The sequence below is a fragment of the Vespa mandarinia genome, chromosome 3, assembly GCF_050613455.1.
Source record: "Vespa mandarinia isolate Hongniang chromosome 3, ASM5061345v1, whole genome shotgun sequence".
Taxonomy (NCBI): Eukaryota; Metazoa; Arthropoda; class Insecta; order Hymenoptera; family Vespidae; genus Vespa; species Vespa mandarinia.
Window position 1 is genome coordinate 9,632,501 of NC_140812.1, and position 19,170 is coordinate 9,651,670.

Here is a 19,170-nt window from a genome sequence, read left to right on the forward strand (position 1 = left end):
CCTCGTTAAGAATTTTCTTTATACATTTCATGAATAATTAATTTTATGACACAGCAAAATATATACATACGCATATGTACATAATATATGCTGGTATAGATATATGCATGTCTACATTACGAGTTCAATGAAAATGTAACCTTCTTATCTCTAATTTAAGATCAAACATATATTTCTTTTAATATTTCTTATCATTTTGTTGATTTGACATTCTCGTATTTCTGTAGTAATTCTAACCTAAAATTATTTCTTCTTTCTTTTATTCACTTATTTTATTTTATTTAGATTTTTATAAAATATATCATATTAACTAGTTTAATTTATGATAATGAATTCATTTATATTTTTTACTAAAAAGAAAAAGAAAAGAAGAAGCAAAAAAAGAGAAAAAGATATATCTAAAAAAAGCGTGTAAATGTATTTATCAATGCCTTGGCAAAGACGTCATTTACTTATAAGTTCTTCAATCATGTACGTACAATGTTTTAATTTTATTTTAACTTCTTTTGTATTGTACGATAGTGCCGCTTTTATATGAATAATTAATAGTATTGTAATGAATGATAAATATATATATATATATTACGCACAATTAGATCTAGATCATTAAATTTATATTCGCTGTATTTTTAACACAATATAAAACAAAAAAAAGAAGAAAGAGAAAAAAGAATTTTGAGATGATTGTTTTATACAAATATCGAAGGGAAACAAAAAACAAAAAGATACGTTGGAGAATATCTTGATGAAAAAAATTTATTGAACGAAAAATAAATTATCAAGCAGCGGGAAGGGGAAGGGGAAGGGGAAGGAAAAAAAAACATTTACTAATTATATATTAATAAAATAATGTTTTATTTAATATCATTCGTTCTATGAATTTTTTTTATTTTTATAATCTTATCGTGAAATTTCCTATTCGAATAGAACAATATTTCCTCATTTTTGTAACAGTATTCCATAATGTATTCGATAACAGTACATTAAAATTTATAGATTTTGTATTATAATGTCATGAAATTGAATGATAATAAAAGTCATTGAATTTATGGTAATAAAAAACAAAAATATGCGATGTATCGTTCGGTAAAATTACTTTTATAAAGAAACAAAGAAATAAATCAAACAAAAGTTTATTATATTTAAATACATACATACGAATGTATGTCTGATTAAAAAAAAAAAATTTAATATTTATTAAATTAATCTATTAAAAAATATTAAACGAGAGACACAAATTAGAGAAGAGATCAATGTTTCGTGTCATAGATTATTTATTCGATTGAAATCGATTGAAATCGAGTAAGATAAATTACTTTAACTTTCTCTTTAATGTTTTTCTAATCTACAGACACAATAATATATTCCATACGTTTATAAATAGCGTAAACTTCCATTGTGGTTGTCGATGAATTGTAGGAATAACAAGAAAATAAATCGTGAAAGTAGAATTATTCTTTTAAGAAATTCATCGAATTAATTTTATGCTCATTCAAACAGGCATAATTTGAATATGTTGTAAAAATTGAGCAATTAAACACGCACGTACGCTATTCTCAGTGCTAAAAGGATACTTTATTCCAGATAAAACGTAATATTTGATACTATATCATTATGGTCATATATATATATATATATATATATATATATATGACAAATATCATTTTATAATATAATTTTTTTTTATAATATCGTATGGAACTAATCTAATCAAAATTATAAATCAATTAAATTATAAATTTATTAAAGACACTGATAAATTATAGCGAATATATGCGATAATAACCAAATATAGTTATTATCTTTGCATTAAAAGGATTAAATTTTGACTCGTATTATCATTATTTCATTATTTTCTTTTTCTTTTTTATTATTAAATTATATATATATATATATATATATATATATATATATATGTGTATAATGATATCTCAAAATGTTTTGCTTAAAATGAACGTTCAATATTTTATTATAAAAATATTAATTTATGTTAAATGTAAATGTTAATTTGAAACAAACGACAATTATTATTGTTCGATATATTTAATACGAGTTTTGTATACGGTCTTTTTGAAAGATATTTTGTTATCATTAAGTTCTAAACTTGGTCGTTTTGTATTACTGTTTTTTTTTTATTTGGATTTATAGAAATTAACTATGAGCAATTACTGGCTCATAAATTTATTTGACTAATACTTTAAAAGCTTTCACAGATACATTAACATGAGATTACGGATTATGTAATATGTTAGCTCTGAGAAAAGAAAATCATTGATTAAAATCGAGTATTGATTTCTCGTTATATTTATTCGATTGCGATTATGACTGCGAAATAGTTATAAATCGTAGCGATAAAAATTTTTTGATTCTAAAGATTTACGTATTATTTCTTACGTTTAAAGCGTTAAAGTAAAAAAAGAGGAAGTAAAAAAAACGATTCTCTTCCTTCATCCTTATTGATATTTTCGTGACTTATCGACTACGGGATTTCTTTTTTTTAATCATGGAATTAAATATTTTTAATAGATTTAAATAATAAGGAAGCAGGTTGATATTATAAGAGTGAATCTCGAGTGACTTATAGCAAAGAAGTTGTTTACTACAAGAATGTAAAAAAACACGTGCGGATGTATGTACATTATAAACTTTGAACGTTATAAATTATTACTTGGTTATTTTTGGATTATATAATAGCCCATCATTTTCTTTATTTCGTTGCCTTTTTTTTTAAATGTCATCTAATGTGAAAATAATTATTCAGTTTCCACTTTGTAATATACACAACTTTACATAATACTTTAACATTTTTCAATGATATGAAAAAAAAATATTTCATACTATATAATGGCAGATTATATAAGTTATTATTAACATGCAATTTTATTGACGCAGTTGGCTTTCATTATTTTCTTTTTTCTTTTCTTTTTTTTTCTTTTTAGTCTAAAAACATTTTCATCTCAAATTCATTAGAGAATAAAATGCACGAACTATATTTGAATTTAGCGCCCAAAGGTGGTCTGATGTTTTGTTATTGATTTCTATGAGTTCAACAGTTCTCGGTGGAATCTAACAAGCGACTCGTGGGCGTAAACGACAAAAATCATGGTTATTCTACTCTGCAAAGGTATAAAATACGTTTGAAAATTTTATTTAAATTTTATGATTAATGGCATTTTAATTTTCTAATGAGAGAGATAATTATTTATTTTTTAATTGCGTTTTTTATTTTTCTGGAGCAAACAAGAAAATTATTCATGTCAATATTCATATTCGGCGATGAGATATTTGGGTTCAAAAACAAATAATTTTTATCTATTATAATATTAATTGATCATTGATTATATTGATTAATTGATCATATTGATTAATTTTTGGCCAAGAAAAATTATATAATTTGCTTATCGATACGGGTTAATCATTAGTAAACTTAGATATATTTTTTATCCGATAGATCAATCAATGTGGTTTACAATACCCAGCTATTGTTTAAAATAAATTCTCTTTAAATTAATCATAATTATGTTAATCAATCGATTATTAGATTTTCTTTTTACAAATTAGACGTTCTTTTTACAAATATAAGTTAAATATCGACAAGTGTATGTGTGTATGTATGTATGCCTGTATACATATTTATTTTGATTTTGCATTGGAGATGTTTTTCTTGAGATTAATGATATTCTTTAGATACGATAATTAATGAGAATTTTTTATCATCATTATCATCATCATCATCATCATTTACGTATTAAATATGATTAAAAAAACATTTTTTTTCGATTGTTAGATATTAACAGAGAAAGGTATCGTCAGATGTAAAGTGGGAGAAGAAAAAATTAAAAGTAGTGGGGATAAGAAATTTAAAAGGCGGATTATCTTGTGCACCGCATGTCATTATTACATTTGTTCCGTTCATCGGTGATCACGATTTTTATAAAAACTGAATTATTGTATTGTATGATTCACATATAATACAGCATAAATTAAACAAATAAAACTAATATTCCACCAGTGTACTTTGCCCACACATCGGCTGATACGTTACGATATCAATAGAGAAGAACAAATTTATTCTTATCATTTCATATATACACATCGTCTTTCGTATAATTCTTAATGATCGTGCGCGTTTTCTACACGCTTAAATTATTTTAATAACTACATTTTTATTTGCTCCACTTGAAAAATTAATTGCGAATAATCAGTATATTAAAACATTAAATCGTTACATTATTACAGTAATTTTTGTTACGTTACGTCTTCTTCGTGACATAGATTAAGTCGATAAATCATAACAAGTTGAAAGAAACATATATATATCCCAGGCTATTAAAATATAATTTTATCTAATAGATAATTATCGGATTGATAACTACCCTGTGATTATTGATTTTTTTTTGTATAATTTTTCTTTATTTTATAATTTGTTTTTCTTTTCCTGTTATTCTCAGATAATTGGATAAATACGATTATTGAGAGATTCGTTGCATCACCATTAAACAGTGGAATACAGTGGTATACCAATGATTAAATGCCGACATTCTTTATAAATAAATTTGATTGATTATTACTTATTTTTATTTTTAATTCTATTGCAGAAAATATGACTGCTGTGCAGCCTGTTTCATCGAACAATATTCTCAATGGCTATAGTAAGAATGAAAAGGTAATATTTATTAAAACTTATTCATTTTAGTTTATCTATATGCATCTTTTCATATTATAATTTTATTACATCATTTACAATATTATTTATAATGCATGTAATAACATATTGAATGTATGTAATAACATATTTGTAATATTACGAACGAATTTTTCATTTTTTTTATATCATAGGTACTTAATGGATCTTGTATTCGATATGCGGTAGCTAGTAAAACAGGCCTCGATGGTAAATATATATTATTTGTAAAATTTAATCACAATAAGCCAATTCTTTTTTCTTAATTACAATTAGGCCCGGATCAAGTGTTAACGTCAGATGTAAATGTAACAACAGAAGCTAATGGTCGAATTAGAATACAATTGGGTGAAGATATTAATGCAACATTACCTATTTCTATACCTGGTCTTTTATCAGGAATTGCTAAAAAGTTTCCGGATCAAATAGCTTTGGTATCACGACCAGGATTAGATGGTACAAATACAACATACACTTATAAGTTAGTGTTTTTAAAGATATTACGAATCAAAAGCTTGAATATTTTATATGCATGTTTTTTATGTACTTTATTTATTGTTAAAAAATTATTTATAGGCAATATGAGACTGAAGTAAAAACTGTAGCCAAAGCATTTTTAAAACTAGGTTTGGAAAGATATCATAGCGTCTGTATTCTAGGGTTTAATAGTCCACAATGGTTCATAACTGATATCGCTGCTATATATGCTGGGTAAGAATATAGGAATTTTTGTATAATATTATTGAAATGTCATAACATGCATAATTGTTTCAGAGGATTGGCTGCTGGAATTTACACGACAAATTCTGCAGAAGCGTGTCAATATAATGCACAACACAGTAAAGCAAATATAATAGTAGTTGAAGATTCTAAGCAATTAGAAAAAATATTAACAATTAAAAAAAATTTAGTCCATTTAAAGGCTATTATTCAATATGAAGGAATACCTAAGGAGAAAGGTGTATTAAGTGTAAGGAATATGTAACAATATAATATATATGAAATTATTCCAATTAAGGATTACTATACATTTTTTATAATACATATTATTTTTAGTGGGATGAATTATTAGAAATTGGTAAAAAAGAATCTGATGATAAATTAGAAGCAGTTTTAAAAACCATTGGTACTAACGAATGTTGTACATTAGTATATACTGTAAGTAAGATGATATATTTAAGATTTGATTAACAAAAACACTATCCAATTTTATTAACGAATATTCGTCCTTTTTAGTCTGGCACAGTTGGTAATCCAAAAGCTGTTATGTTAAGTCATGATAATCTTGTACATGACTCAAGAGTCATTAGGAAATATATTAATTTTTTAGATATAAATGAAATTTGGGTCAGTTACTTACCACTGTCTCATGTTGCAGCACAGGTGAGATATAACTTTTATGTAATTAAATTATAATTACTAAATAAATTGATTAATTTGGATATTGATTTATAGATAGTTGACATATTTCTAACTATGTCTGTAGCAGCTACAGTATATTTCGCAGATAAGAATGCTCTTAAAGGAAGTTTGGTAAACACCTTAGTAATAGCAAAGCCTACTGCTTTCTTAGGTGTACCAAGAGTATGGGAAAAAATTTATGAGAAAATGCAATTAGTAGCACGTAACAATGGACGTGTAAAAACTTGGATAGCAAATTGGGCAAAATCCCAAGGTCTCATTTATAACATGAACAGAATGAATGGTATAGATTACAAACATTGGGGTTACATTATAGCTAAATGGCTTGTCTTCGATAAAGTAAAAACAACTTTAGGTTTAAACAGATGTAAAATATTTGTCACTGCAGCAGCACCTTTAAGCGTAGAAATTAAAAAATACTTTTTGAGTCTAGATATTCCTATAATGGAAGCATTTGGTATGTCCGAATGTAGCGGAGCACATAGTATATCTTTAAAGAATAATTACAGGTAAAAAAAAAAAAAAAAAAAAAAAAAAAAAAAAAAAAAAAAAAACACGAATAAATTGGTTTACATGGTCTACATAAAAAATACATTTTTTTTCTATTTAGATTAGGCAGCGTTGGTTCTGTTCTGCCTGGTTTTCGTACGAGATTAGACAATCCTAATGAAACTGGAGAAGGTGAAATTTGTATGTATGGTCGACATATTTTTATGGGATATTTGAATGAACCAGAAAAAACAATAGAAGCCAAAACTGAAGACGGATGGTTGCACAGTGGTGATCTTGGCAGATTAGATTCTAATGGCTTGTTATACATTACCGGTAATTATTATTATTTCTACTTTTTATTATATCTTATGGTATTATTTTAATTATATTTTCACCATTATTGCTCTTGTTTAGGCAGAATAAAAGAACTGATCATTACGGCAGGTGGAGAAAATATATCACCTCTCCACATAGAAGAATTAATCTTGTCCGAATTACCTGTTCTTAGTAATGCTTTGCTAATTGGGGATAAAAGAAAATACCTGACAGTTTTAATTACATTAAAGGTGAATAGTGATTAAGATGTTAAAAAACTTTTGTATATAATAGTTATCTCTATTATTATTATTATTATTATTATTATTATTATTATTTTTATTATTATTATTATTATTATTATTATTATTTTCAAAAACATATTTTGTTTTAGGCTGAAATAAAAGAAGATACTGGTGATCCATTAGATACGTTAACTCCAAGTACACTAGCATGGTTAAAATCTATAGGAAGTAATTCAAAAACGATCAGCGATATCGTGAATTCAAGAGATCCACTTGTAATGTTCACTAATATATTTGAAAAAATTATTATCTTCATAATTTATAATTTATAATATATTTTTATATTAATTGAAGATTATTTGTTTTTAGGTGCATAAGGAAATAGAAGAAGCTATTAAAAGAGCTAATACAAAAGCAATCAGTAATGCACAGAAAGTACAAAAATTTCGGATTTTACCGCATGATTTCTCAATTTTAACGGGAGAATTAGGTCCAACATTAAAACTGAAAAGAAATGTTGTTTGTAATAAGTATGCCAATCTGATTGAAGAGATGTATCAATGAAAAATAATTGAAGGTACATTTACAGTCTAATTACGTATAATACATACTTCAGCGTATTAGATATTTTTATTGGGATTAAAAGATTAGACTACATCGATTGGATGATTCAATATATTGAATGAATATCTGCAATATTATGGAATTGATATATATATATATATATATGTGTATATATTAAAGTACTTATAGAGTTATCTTTCATATACAATGAACAAAAATACGTTTTACTTTCGCAGCAATCTAAAAGTTTAAAGTTTATTTTCCAAAGCAATTATGGAAAGATCTGATATTTTCTTTATTCTGAAAAATGATATTTTTGAATAGATTTTTAATTATTCATGGAATTTTTATATTTATTGCTAGTAATTATTGAAAAATCTTATAATTCTAGTAGTTTATTGGGAACAATTATATTCACGAAAAAAAAAAAAAAAAAAAGAAAAAAGAAAAGAAGAAATACCTATTACATATACACGAAGATATTTTTTAACGTAAATTAATATCAAATTTTTTTATTATCAAATTATTTCATTTATGATTATGTGAAATAAGGATAAAATAATGGTCCTATTAAAAGTGCCTTTTCTCGCCACTAATGAATTCACACAATATTTGCATACATTTGTAAGGTTTTTTGTCTAAACTAGTGAAACTGTATTGATACTATAAAAAGTGTTATTTTATAACGTATATATTATAGATAAAATATGAAAATGAATACAATCTCGTGATATTTGATATGATCAAAAATAAATCGTATACCAAAAAACAATGGGAACTGATATGTGATGTAAAATATAAAAAATTATTTGCATATAATGGATACAAATCAAAATATATTGATGTCTTATATTTCAGCGATAATATTAATTATTAATATAGCTAAATGTTTTCTTCAATAATTTCTTTATAATGAAAGAAGTTGTGGATATATATGTGTATGTGTATATATATATATATACATATATACATATATATATTATATATATATATTTATATGGTAATAAAGTGATTTCTTTATAAATACGTTTTATTATTCTTAATATGTTGTTTCCCAAGGAAATAAATATTTAGTCCTTAATATAATTATATTTTCACAGCCTGCTTATTAAAATAGAATCATTTATAATCTTAAATCTTTAATGAGATTACAATGATATTTTTTAATATGGGTAGTAAAAAACACAACTCGTTATTTTAATTGCAATATATTACTAATATAGTTTACAATAATCAAAGCAGAGTAGCTTCATTTAAGATCATCGTATTTTGCACACAGATTTTTAGGACAACCTGAATTCTTATAAGAAAATACTCTTACTGAGTGCATCACAGCAACTTTAAAAATGCAGATCTGTATTATTTATATAATCTTTTACCCTGAATCTCTATTGCGTATAGAGCATTGAATTTATTTCATTCGCTATTAATCGTTCGTACATTACTACCTTTAATATGCATGTATCTTCGCAGTTCTTCATCTGTATTCTCTTATTTTATAAAATATAATATGGAAATTAAAAATTATAATTTAATTTTTTACTGATATAACTCAAAAAAATATTTTCAATAATAAAATAAACAATTTACTGTAATTTAAATTTGTTGTTAAATAATAAACATAAAAATCATAATTTTTAAAACATATAGACTTTTGATTGGATCAAATATTTTCTAACCATATAATTATAAGCCCGATAAAATTATTGCATGTATGGATCTTATACTACTTATTGTATTAAAACATTAAAAAAAATTTTTTAGACATTTTTAGAATAATTTTTCGCAATAATTATGATAAATGGTTAAACTATTGAATAATACAATAATGTGTTACTAAGAAAATTGAATATAAAGAATAAGAGTTCTCTCTAAAGAAGTATGGCTATACTTAATTAATTTATGTTTCAAATTTGTATACTCGTACCACATTTGGACAATGGCTTGTTTAACAACTATTACTATTAAATATAGCGAATGTGTGGATAGTTTTAAGATGTTGATGATGTATTAAATTTTTGTTGAATAATAGAAGTTTTACGCTGTGGCACAGATTCTGGTGTAGGAATAGCATCACCTGTTGGTAAAATGCCAGCAGGTTTTGGCTTAGCTGCCGATTTTTGTTTTGCCATTTGATAATCTCCAGAATCAAAATATTTTTGCTGCAATTATGAATATTGTATTTGTATTTATATTTTCATTTTTACTTGTACCGATATTAACAGATATAAAAAAAAATTTACTACAATCTGAATCAAATAAAAACATCTTTATGTAATATTTATTATTGATATAACATTACACATTATATTATACAATATTCTATATTTACTTACACCTTTGGCTAATCTTTTTTGTAAAAATGCCGAATGACCACTAATCGGACGTCCAATCGCATTTGGAAATTTAGCTTTTAGTTTAGCTTCCTCTAATTTTTCAATATCATTTGATGATAACTAAAACAACGCAATATTCCAGACATTTCTATAAAATATTTCTAAAAGCTAAATAAAGTTATGTGGTTAATAAGAGTTAGATTTATATATATATATATATATAAATCTAACTCGAATACTGACATCGTTAAAAAAAATGTAGTTTTCCATTTTATATTGCGAGTTTGTTATAGTAAATATATATTAGCCAAATATAAAAAAATGTAATAACACTAAAGATAAGAGACGATTACTATAAGATGGCGGTAAAATTAACCGGTGATTTTCAATGTGTTAAATAATTCTTACCTCGGCAGTTGGTTCGTTTGTCTGATCGTCGCTCATTGTTGGCGACTTTATTATACTCCACGATAAATTTAATATTTTCAAGATACACTAGTCACTTTTTATGCTCTAGCTATTAAGAACATATGAAAAACAAAACTGTTGTGGTTGTAAACAATGACAGCGTGATCTTTTATTTAAAATCCTATAAAAAATTATTGATATATATAATTATTCACTTTACTGATAGGTTTTCTATCCGAAAACAATTAACTGTCAACGAGAAGTGCTTGAAAAACAATAATTCCGTCACATGAAGAGTCATATGTCTGACCGTTACCAAAAATCAATCTTAAGGATACTATTCATAATATACGTAATATATAACATTAAAGCGTTTCGATTTGTGTGTGATTGGTTAATTCCGGTTATAGACGCTATTCTTAAAAATCCGCCATGTTGGAATAGATATACAGAGTGGGCTTAAAGTTTTTAGATAGGTCAAAAGTTCCTATGCGATTTTACAAATCAAATGTTCTTTTTTTTCTTATTGATTTGATTCTTAGATCTGTTCGTTTCTACGAACATAAGAATTTCTTTATAATTTGAAAACAAAATTAGCTTAAAGAATTATTAAAAAAATAATTGATCTATAAACCATGTTAAAACTTTTAGTTCAGCTAGGAACCTTTAGCCTACTCTATAGATTTATTAATATCCAATCAGAATTGCTTAACGTAGATCAATATTTTTTTTTCTACTTGAATCGTATTATTCAATAACATTCTTCCTTGGAGATCAATAAAAAAAACTGTTGTATTATATTTATTACAAAACATTTATAATTAACGTATTTTCAATAATTGTATATAATTCATTTGTATTATCTTCAAAATCAATTTGTATGAAAACTTTGTGATATTTTAGGTTTTGTATGAATTATATAAAAAAAAATATATATAATTTGACGATTCTTTGAAAACGACATGGATTTTAAAAAGGTAAAATTAATCCTGAAATTATTTTCCAAATTTTTTTTTTATTTTTTAAATGAAATTCGTGTACTGTTTTATATTTAAAATTTTATGACAGGTACCATCAGTTAAGAATGATTATATTAATGTGAAAACAGAATATGATAGATTGCGTACAGAGAATAATGTACTGGATGCATTGCGAAAAGGATTAGAGGAATGTAAGAAAGAAAATGTATCATGCGAAAAAGATCTAATGGAATTCTATAAATTACGATTAGATTCACAAATTACAAATAAAAAATTGATTGAGGAATTAGATAAAGTTTCTTTGATCATGAAATCAGAAGAGTTGTCTTCTTTTGACGAAACAACATTGAATATTGCTAAACGAAGAAAAAATATAGCTGATATGGAATACAATCTTTCTTTAAGAGAAATAAATATGGAATTAAATCTTGTAAATATGAAACTCGAATCTCTTAAAAACAAAGTTCATCAAATGCAAAAATCAATAAATTCAGCTAATGCCTTTGTACACAAAGCAGAGAAAGATATAGATGATTCCTGTTCTCAAGATGTCATGAGAATGAAATTACAAGAATATTGTCAGGCCTTCGACAAGTTAGAAAGCGAATTAGAGAGTTTAAAAGTCACAGATTTACAATCACATTTGATATCAGAAAAATATAAACAATATCTAGAGATGCTAGAAGAAAAGGTCAAAGTAGATAAATTTTTAGATAAATATCATGATCTACCACCAAATATATTGCAAGCTAAAGTAATTCTTGAAAAGAAACAAAGAGACTATGATCAACTTGAGAATACATTTTTACTATATAATAAAAAATTTTAACAATATATATCATATGTGTGATTTATAATATTATGTATATATATATATATCTATTTTGTCGTAAAGTAATAAATATATAATTTGGAATCATCTAATATTTTTATATTGATAGTTTTAGATTTAATCAATAAAAATATATAAAAATAAATAACAAAATACGTGTGCATTCTAATTTATATTTATACCTTTAAGAGAATTTTTGAAATTAATTAGTAGATGGCGCTTCGATCACTACGGATTTTGATCATAAGTGTTCACATATAATATACCTGTTCATAGTTGAATTTCACTGAACTACGTGAATTACAGTTTACAACCTCGTATTTATTAAATTGTTTAATATCTTGCCTTTGTATATGCTAATTTTTATTTTAAACAATGAGTCTTATAGCGTACGGTAGTAGCGACGATAATTCTGAAGATGAAGAAGTTAATTCCGGTGAATGTAGTGATGATAAAAATAAAATCACGATTCTAACCAAATCTTTGAAGAAGGATTTATGTGTACCTTCTCCAAAAAATAACACAGATGTAAAACTAATTGTAAATAATGAATCATTATCAAAATTTAATTGGAGTATATTGCCAAAACCAATAAATGTGAACACAGAGAAAATGGATTTGAAGGAGGAGGGTGATATTCCAATGAAGAAGGAATTAGAACAAGAGAAAAGACCAACTAAAAAGCCAGTTAAAATAATGATTCGATCCTTATGTGAAGTATGTACAATGATTCAATAGTTATAAATATAATATTGTTTGTGAAATTGTATGTAAAAATATAAACAATATCAATTATTCATTTCCATTCATTTAACACTTGTTGATTTCAGTTCAAAGATTTAGATGAAGAGGATAAGAAAAAACAAAATAGGATTGCACCAATAGAAGTAAGACAATTAAAATTTTTTTAGAATATTATTTATAATATTATTTATTTTTTAAATATCTTTCTTTTGACATTTACAGAAAGGATCAGGACTTTTCTCTATTTTACCACCTCCTAAGATACTGGAACAAAAAAGTATCAAACCTTTAATACCAAATGTTGTTGTTAAGTCACAAAATGTATCGACTACAAAAAATATTATATTACCAAGCGACAAGTTGAAAGAATCAAATTATGAATCAAATTCTGAAGATGAAGAAGAAAGCGATGCAAATAAAAATAATTATCACGGATCAGGGATGGATTTCTTTGCTTTGAATACAGTAAAATCTATCACAGATACAGATTCTATGACGTTGGATTTAAAGAATACAGAAAGTAATGATTTTGTATCGACGTCAACATTTTTGAATGAATCTAAAGCAAAAGATAATACAAATGGAAATAATATTGTACATGACAATAATACGGAACAGTATATTCAAAATTCGAATTTGACATTAATAAGTAATGTTATAAATTTACCGAAAGAAGAAATATTAATAAAAAATAAAGCAGAGATTGGACCAAAATTACCCATTCCTGAACAAGAATATAACGTAGATGCCGATGGTAACGTAGCATTTGATGAAAAAGCTATAGAATATTTGTGCGGTAAGAGAGGTATAAAGAGAAAATGTAAGGAAATGGAAAAAGCAAACATAATTGAAATAAGTGGCGATGATATTAAACCCGATGAAAGGGAATGGTTAGTGAAGGCATTAACGGAAGAACCTGTACAGAGGCCTGTGTCTATGCAAAGTAGTGGAATTAATTTTCAATCCAAAAAGAAGCATCAAATTACATACTTAGCGCACCAAGCTAAAGCTATGGAACTTGAATTGAAGAATCAATGGTCTCTTAACAGAATGACAAGGAAACAAACACAATCGAAGTATGGTTTTTAAAAACAGGTGAAAATATCAAATTATTTATCACAAATGCGAATCTATTTCTGATAAAATCATCCTTCGTAAAAAGGTTATTATAATATATAATGATAAAAAATAATATTATAATGTTATAACAGGTAGTGATATTTTTCTAGACTAGTATTTAATTGTAGAATTCGATCGAAACAATTTTCAATGGATGTGATATATTTTTTTCTACAAAATAATTAATGATGTTAATTTTACAGAATTCGTTCTGTGAAACTATATTTGTAATATAGTTACATAATGTTACATCCATTGAGCCGATGTTTATGAAAATGGTTCAAGTCTGAGATATTAAATAACATATTTTGTCACACATAAACACAAACACACACACGTGCGCGTGTTATTTTTAATATTTTAAAATTATATAAAAGAATTATATTTCTTAAGAATAATTATACTTACTTTCTTTATTTGTCGGTATAGATAAATAAATAATTTTTAAATAATTCAAATCCAAATGTCAAAATATCTCAAAATGAAAAATATATTATTTTGATATATTTGATGAATTAATTCATACTTATCGGCTCAATTATTATTAAAGATTATGTAATAGTAATTGTTTTATATTTAATACATCAGATACCATCAGACTATAATTATTTTTTGCTAGTCGTTGTCGAGTAAGATCTCCGTTTTTGATCGATGTCACGTAAAATCTCGCGAATCGATTTGGAATCATTCTTATACTTAAGTTCTAAATAAAATACGAGAGTCGATATCGATAATCCAAGTAAAAGCAAAAAAAAAGCAGCTCCTAAAGGTATTAAAGTGAGTACTCTCAATCTTCCATCCTTTCCATCGTATTCTACGAGAACTTCCCGAAGATTAAAACCAGCACGTCGTCGTAAAACATCCTGCAAATGAAAAGTAATGATCCCGGATTCCCTTAATCGTAACATCATCTGAAACACGATAAATTCATTTTCAGAATTGAAATAATGTATTGTAATTTCGAAATTATATAAATAAATAATTTTGTTCGAAGTACCCCATTTATTGGTGAGATGAGCCAAGGTTGAGCAACAAAAGATGCATAAAATTTTCCAATCATTTCTTTCATCATCCGATAATTCTTTTTAAACCAAAAAAATAAAAAAGACCCAATTTATAGATTGCCTCATTAAAGATCATTGAGTTTCGTTAAACGTTAATACCTTACTTTAAGATCCATATTATAAATTTCATCATCGGGGAAGAAAACGGACCCAACGAAATTTCCAATTATAGCGAGATTGCCTTTAACAATATTTTCATGGATTTCCTCAGTTTTAATGAATTTATATGTATTCGGCAACTGAGATGAATAAGGATCCTAAACAAAATATTCACCCTTCTGTTTCATAAAGTTAATTATAATTTTTTGTGTCTTTAGATTTTTTAAGAATTAAAGTAATACGCGCGCATGTGTGTATGTGTGTGTACTTATATACGTATATATCCATTTTCTTAACGTACTTCGTAGTCGATGAAATCTGTGAAAGATGGGATAATTTTTCTTCCCCAGATTAATTTAGCTTCGAGAAATTGTTTTATCGTGTCGATCCTACAAAAACAAATTTCACATAATATTACCAATTTGAAATAATTTAATAATTAATTATTTTTAATATAATTCATACCTATTTTCATACTCGGAGTTAGTTAATTTAGCTGCGAGACTACTGCTATAAGCAGTGACGAGTATCAATCCCATTGTTTGCCAAAGATATAATTGTAGTTTGACGCTAATCATATTTTTTGGTGCCCAAGAACCCAATAAACGACCGGTCAATTCGATGAAAGTTATTAAAAAATTTCGAAAGCCTTTTTCAAAGATAATTGATTAAAGATATTGATAAGCGAATAGAGAGACATATTAAAAAGGAACTTTAACGATAAATCACTTACGTTCCGGATATCGTGGATTGAATTGAGCGTGAGTAAATATGCAAATGCTTTGTAAGAATATTGCTAGGACAAGAAGGATCCATGTAGTTACCGAGAAAGGTCTAGTTAAAGCCCAGAAACTGGTTATCGGTTTTGGACGTGGTACCAAAAAATGTATATGTACTTGATACCAAGGATCCGTTAAATGGACGAAATCATAATTATTCCTGTTTAACCATATACCAGCAAACGCAATATCGATCTAAGAGAGTGAAAAATATTAAAAGAAAATATCTCCCATCTTTACCGCCTCCTTTTTTTTTTTTTTTTTTTTTTACAATTTTACAGCGTTTCAGTTCGTTAATATACCTTATTGTCATACAAGAGTTTTACGAATCCACCTTTCCATACAGTCTCGTTGTATCTCTTTCCGTATCTGTTTTTAAAAGAATGATTATGAAAAAAAAAAAAAAGAAGAAAATTAACGCTTCTAATTAAACGAAATAGATTATTCGAATTGTCCAATACCCATCTTTTGATTTTTTAATGATCCAAGTGAAATTCAATTTTTCTGCCATCAGTAAGAATAGCTTCATCTCGATACCATCCCTCTCGAGTTCTATAAAATTTCAATGAATTAATTTTTAAATGAATTAAAAGATATGAAAGATATCTGTTTTATTATACCGTTGTCAGCGTCAAATATTTCTTCTTCGACGTCATCAATAATTTTTACGGTTGTACGATTTAAATAAGACACGGGTGGCCGATAAAATGTTGACGCTCTTAATTGTCTCCCATAAAAGTTCACCTTTACATCATCGCGTTTCAGTTTTTCGTAGCTACAGAAATTCAAATTTTATTGCTATGCTTATCATTAACACATTGGCGAACCCGTTAAATAAGCCTTGCTAAACTTTAACTCAATTGTTTCTTTCTATTCAAAAAACAAAATAAAAATATCTTCAGGAACAAGGTTGATATTATTCGAAAACAAAACAAAAAAAATAAAATAATATAGCTATTTGGATAAGAATCAAAAGATGTGCCTGTAATTATGAAAGTGGTTCCATGTCATTTGAGATATTAAAAGATATCACAGGATATTTCTATTCTTAAAATCTTTTCAATTACAGAAAAATAAAAGAATTTATTTTTTTCAAAGATAAATATACTTATTTTTTTTTTTGCGTTTGTTTCCTTATAAAAAAATTATTCAAGTTTATATGTCAAAATATCTTGAAAAGAAAAAATATATGATTAGATTTATTGTTAGATCATTTTCATAATCACTTGTTCGAATAATACACGAGAAACACGTTTTACTGGTCGCCAATGTGTTAATTGTTTATTATAATTAAATAAACAAATATTTATATATATATATATCTATATATATTTACTTGTCGACCCTATGAAAAATTCTTGGCAATAAATAATTTTCCGACAAACTCCATATTCCTGATTTGCTTATTACGTTAGCAATGGCATTTCCATAAATCTTCACGTTAAAAACACTCGAATTAATTTTCAAATAATCGTTCACAATAATGAGAATTTCTGTGCTGGATATAAAACTTGGAATTCTAAAAATAAAGAAAAAAAAAAAAAAAAAAAAAAGAATTACGAAAAAATAGAAGGAATGTAAATGTTAATATTTTGAATCGATTGAAAAAAGAGATATATATATATATATATATGTATATATATATTCTGGTTACTTCTTCAAATCATTCAAAATTTCTTCCTCCGTCGAGCCCAACAAAAAATATCCTTTACAATCATAAATATTTGCGTTCAATGAATATTCGTAAGGATAATTATCAATGAATTTTTTAAACAGGTGCGATATCTCCAGAGTGGTATCTGTGAAAAGTAAAAAAGAAAAAAAAAAAAGAAAGAAGAAGAAGAAGACAATTAAAATGTGAGCGAAGAGAAGAAAAAAATAAGAAAAGAAATTTTTATCAAATCATAAAAAAAAGTAATAAAAATGTTTTTTATGACATAACCGACCATGTAAATAAATATTACAACATAAGGAATTCTTGAAAGTGGCATTTAATGCCAAATTAAAATCCGTCTTCGTTATCCATGACGTTTCAATAAATTTATATATAATGTCACTGGTTCTTGACACTCGAAGATCCTTCAATATAATATAAAGAAACAAATATATTCTCATGATTGTACATAATTTGAAGGAACGATTGGTTAAAGATTAAAAACGTTTTGTCATTGAAGAACTTTAATGAAAATGCTTTTTTAAAGTTAGGTGATAGATCCACAAACCGCCATAGATAGACCTATTATCATCACCACATCACCATCACCATCAGCACACGAGTGTACTCGATGAGAATCGACCATCGACTGTTCTTATATACTCGATATACAAATGTATATACGTACATATATGTTTATATACGTAGATGAGTGTAAAGAAAAAGAAAGAAGGAAAAACAGAAAGGAAGGAAAAAAGACATAAAAAAAAGGGAGAGAGAGAGAGATCATAATTAGGGCATTGTAATATGTTCGTATACGGAAAGTATTTATTGGTACATTGTTTTCATTTATTATACGCATGATATAATATTTTGAATCTTCTTTTTTTTTCTTTTTTTACAATAGATAAATAACAATTTTAACAGAAAAAAAACCACGAAATAAACACGAATAAAAGTAAACCATCTGAATATCCTTTAATACATGTACTATTAGTCGTGTATATATGGCGTGTAATTACTCTTCACGATATCCTATCTTTCGAACTTAATTGGTGTCATTTAAAAAATTCATCGCTTGGGACGACCGTCGAAACTGTCAGAAGTTTGTTTGTGTTGAAGCGGTAAAATTCGCCGAACGACTTTTCTCTTGCGCAAATATTTTTCCATCTATTTCTAATAATAATTTTTCCCTTCGCAATTTTTATATGGTAGTAATGGTGGTGGTGGTGGTGGTGGTGATGATATTAAGGGATGGGAAAATTAAAATGTAAGGATGAAGAGCGTCAGGTCGATAAAAAGTACATGATGTGATCTATTTCCTGTCTAAAGAGGTGATTTATGATAAAATAAGCTTTTAAATGACATAGTATGCGCTTTCCACAATTCTCTCTCTCTTTCTCTCTTTCTCTTTCTCTTTCTCTCTCTCTCTC

The 19,170-nt window shown here is 26.1% G+C and overlaps 5 protein-coding genes across 15 annotated transcripts in view; 3 read left to right on the forward strand and 2 right to left on the reverse strand.

The window, feature by feature from the left end:
* The window catches only part of bgm (acyl-CoA synthetase bubblegum family member 1), a 10,052-nt gene extending 1,873 nt beyond the window's left edge, over positions 1-8,179 (forward strand). For 2 of the 8 annotated variants that reach the window (XM_085655806.1, XM_035873854.2), the window contains exons 2-14: positions 4,452-4,515; positions 4,599-4,666; positions 4,840-4,894; positions 4,961-5,165; positions 5,261-5,395; positions 5,459-5,654; positions 5,741-5,842; positions 5,921-6,067; positions 6,140-6,615; positions 6,717-6,931; positions 7,013-7,164; positions 7,308-7,433; positions 7,528-8,179. In XM_085655806.1, coding sequence (XP_085511932.1) covers positions 4,604-4,666; positions 4,840-4,894; positions 4,961-5,165; positions 5,261-5,395; positions 5,459-5,654; positions 5,741-5,842; positions 5,921-6,067; positions 6,140-6,615; positions 6,717-6,931; positions 7,013-7,164; positions 7,308-7,433; positions 7,528-7,722 — 2,067 coding nt within the window. In that variant the 5' untranslated portion in view covers positions 4,452-4,515; positions 4,599-4,603 and the 3' untranslated portion in view covers positions 7,723-8,179. Of the gene's footprint in view, positions 1-3,043; positions 3,125-3,877; positions 3,956-4,451; positions 4,516-4,598; positions 4,667-4,839; positions 4,895-4,960; positions 5,166-5,260; positions 5,396-5,458; positions 5,655-5,740; positions 5,843-5,920; positions 6,068-6,139; positions 6,616-6,716; positions 6,932-7,012; positions 7,165-7,307; positions 7,434-7,527 lie in introns of those variants that run through there. The other 6 variants (XM_085655807.1, XM_035873859.2, XM_035873855.2 and 3 more) reach the window with 5 other exon arrangements.
* Positions 8,180-8,914: 735 nt separating this feature from the next.
* Positions 8,915-10,826, reverse strand: endos (endosulfine alpha). 2 transcript variants are annotated; one of them, XM_035873895.2, is made up of 3 exons: positions 10,467-10,826; positions 10,059-10,178; positions 8,915-9,884 (listed from the first exon to the last, which is right to left on the reverse strand). In XM_035873895.2, exons 1-3 carry the CDS (start codon positions 10,500-10,502, stop codon positions 9,714-9,716), a joined length of 327 nt encoding a protein of 108 aa, XP_035729788.1. In that variant the 5' UTR covers positions 10,503-10,826; the 3' UTR covers positions 8,915-9,713. The 2 variants fall into 2 exon arrangements, with proteins under 2 accessions (XP_035729788.1, XP_035729789.1); XM_035873896.2 differs by lacking the exon at positions 10,467-10,826 and adding an exon at positions 10,302-10,430.
* A 407-nt stretch (positions 10,827-11,233) lies between these two features.
* LOC118445012 (uncharacterized) lies at positions 11,234-12,335 on the forward strand. The gene is made up of 2 exons (XM_035873892.2): positions 11,234-11,443; positions 11,535-12,335. Exons 1-2 carry the CDS (start codon positions 11,429-11,431, stop codon positions 12,273-12,275), a joined length of 756 nt encoding a protein of 251 aa, XP_035729785.1. The 5' UTR covers positions 11,234-11,428; the 3' UTR covers positions 12,276-12,335.
* A 182-nt stretch (positions 12,336-12,517) lies between these two features.
* Positions 12,518-18,353, forward strand: LOC118445003 (uncharacterized). 2 transcript variants are annotated; one of them, XM_035873868.2, is made up of 4 exons: positions 12,518-12,995; positions 13,109-13,165; positions 13,245-14,117; positions 17,860-18,353. In XM_035873868.2, exons 1-3 carry the CDS (start codon positions 12,654-12,656, stop codon positions 14,109-14,111), a joined length of 1,266 nt encoding a protein of 421 aa, XP_035729761.1. In that variant the 5' UTR covers positions 12,518-12,653; the 3' UTR covers positions 14,112-14,117; positions 17,860-18,353. The 2 variants fall into 2 exon arrangements, with proteins under 2 accessions (XP_035729761.1, XP_035729760.1); XM_035873867.2 differs by lacking the exon at positions 17,860-18,353 and having other exon boundaries at positions 13,245-15,137.
* On the reverse strand, positions 14,747-18,383 carry LOC118445000 (glutamate receptor 4). 2 transcript variants are annotated; one of them, XM_035873862.2, is made up of 13 exons: positions 18,306-18,383; positions 18,030-18,162; positions 17,738-17,882; positions 17,420-17,602; positions 16,704-16,858; positions 16,545-16,635; positions 16,386-16,452; positions 16,038-16,278; positions 15,770-15,953; positions 15,606-15,693; positions 15,310-15,462; positions 15,139-15,222; positions 14,747-15,052 (listed from the first exon to the last, which is right to left on the reverse strand). In XM_035873862.2, exons 1-13 carry the CDS (start codon positions 18,381-18,383, stop codon positions 14,747-14,749), a joined length of 1,908 nt encoding a protein of 635 aa, XP_035729755.2. The 2 variants fall into 2 exon arrangements, with proteins under 2 accessions (XP_035729755.2, XP_085511934.1); XM_085655808.1 differs by lacking the exon at positions 17,420-17,602.
* Positions 18,384-19,170: the final 787 nt, after the last annotated feature.

Excerpts from the sequence above, each read along its gene's own strand:
- endos (XM_035873895.2), bottom strand. The coding sequence starts at position 10,502 with ATGAGCGACGATCAGACAAACGAACCAACTGCCGAG. Across the intron at positions 10,179-10,466 it reads CAAACGAACCAACTGCCGAG|TTATCATCAAATGATATTGA; the intron begins GTAAGAATTATT and ends GCGTTGTTTTAG. Across the intron at positions 9,885-10,058 it reads AAAAAAGATTAGCCAAAGGT|CAAAAATATTTTGATTCTGG; the intron begins GTAAGTAAATAT and ends TCATAATTGCAG.
- LOC118445003 (XM_035873868.2), top strand. The coding sequence starts at position 12,654 with ATGAGTCTTATAGCGTACGGTAGTAGCGACGATAATTCTGAAGATGAA. Across the intron at positions 12,996-13,108 it reads TGATTCGATCCTTATGTGAA|TTCAAAGATTTAGATGAAGA; the intron begins GTATGTACAATG and ends TGTTGATTTCAG. Across the intron at positions 13,166-13,244 it reads ATAGGATTGCACCAATAGAA|AAAGGATCAGGACTTTTCTC; the intron begins GTAAGACAATTA and ends TGACATTTACAG.
- LOC118445000 (XM_035873862.2), bottom strand. The coding sequence starts at position 18,383 with ATGGTCGATTCTCATCGAGTACACTCGTGTGCTGATGGTGATGGTGAT. Across the intron at positions 16,859-17,419 it reads ATTTTTCATAGGGTCGACAA|CTACGAAAAACTGAAACGCG; the intron begins GTAAATATATAT and ends GAATTTCTGTAG. Across the intron at positions 15,223-15,309 it reads TTTATAATATGGATCTTAAA|AATTATCGGATGATGAAAGA; the intron begins GTAAGGTATTAA and ends TGGTTTAAAAAG.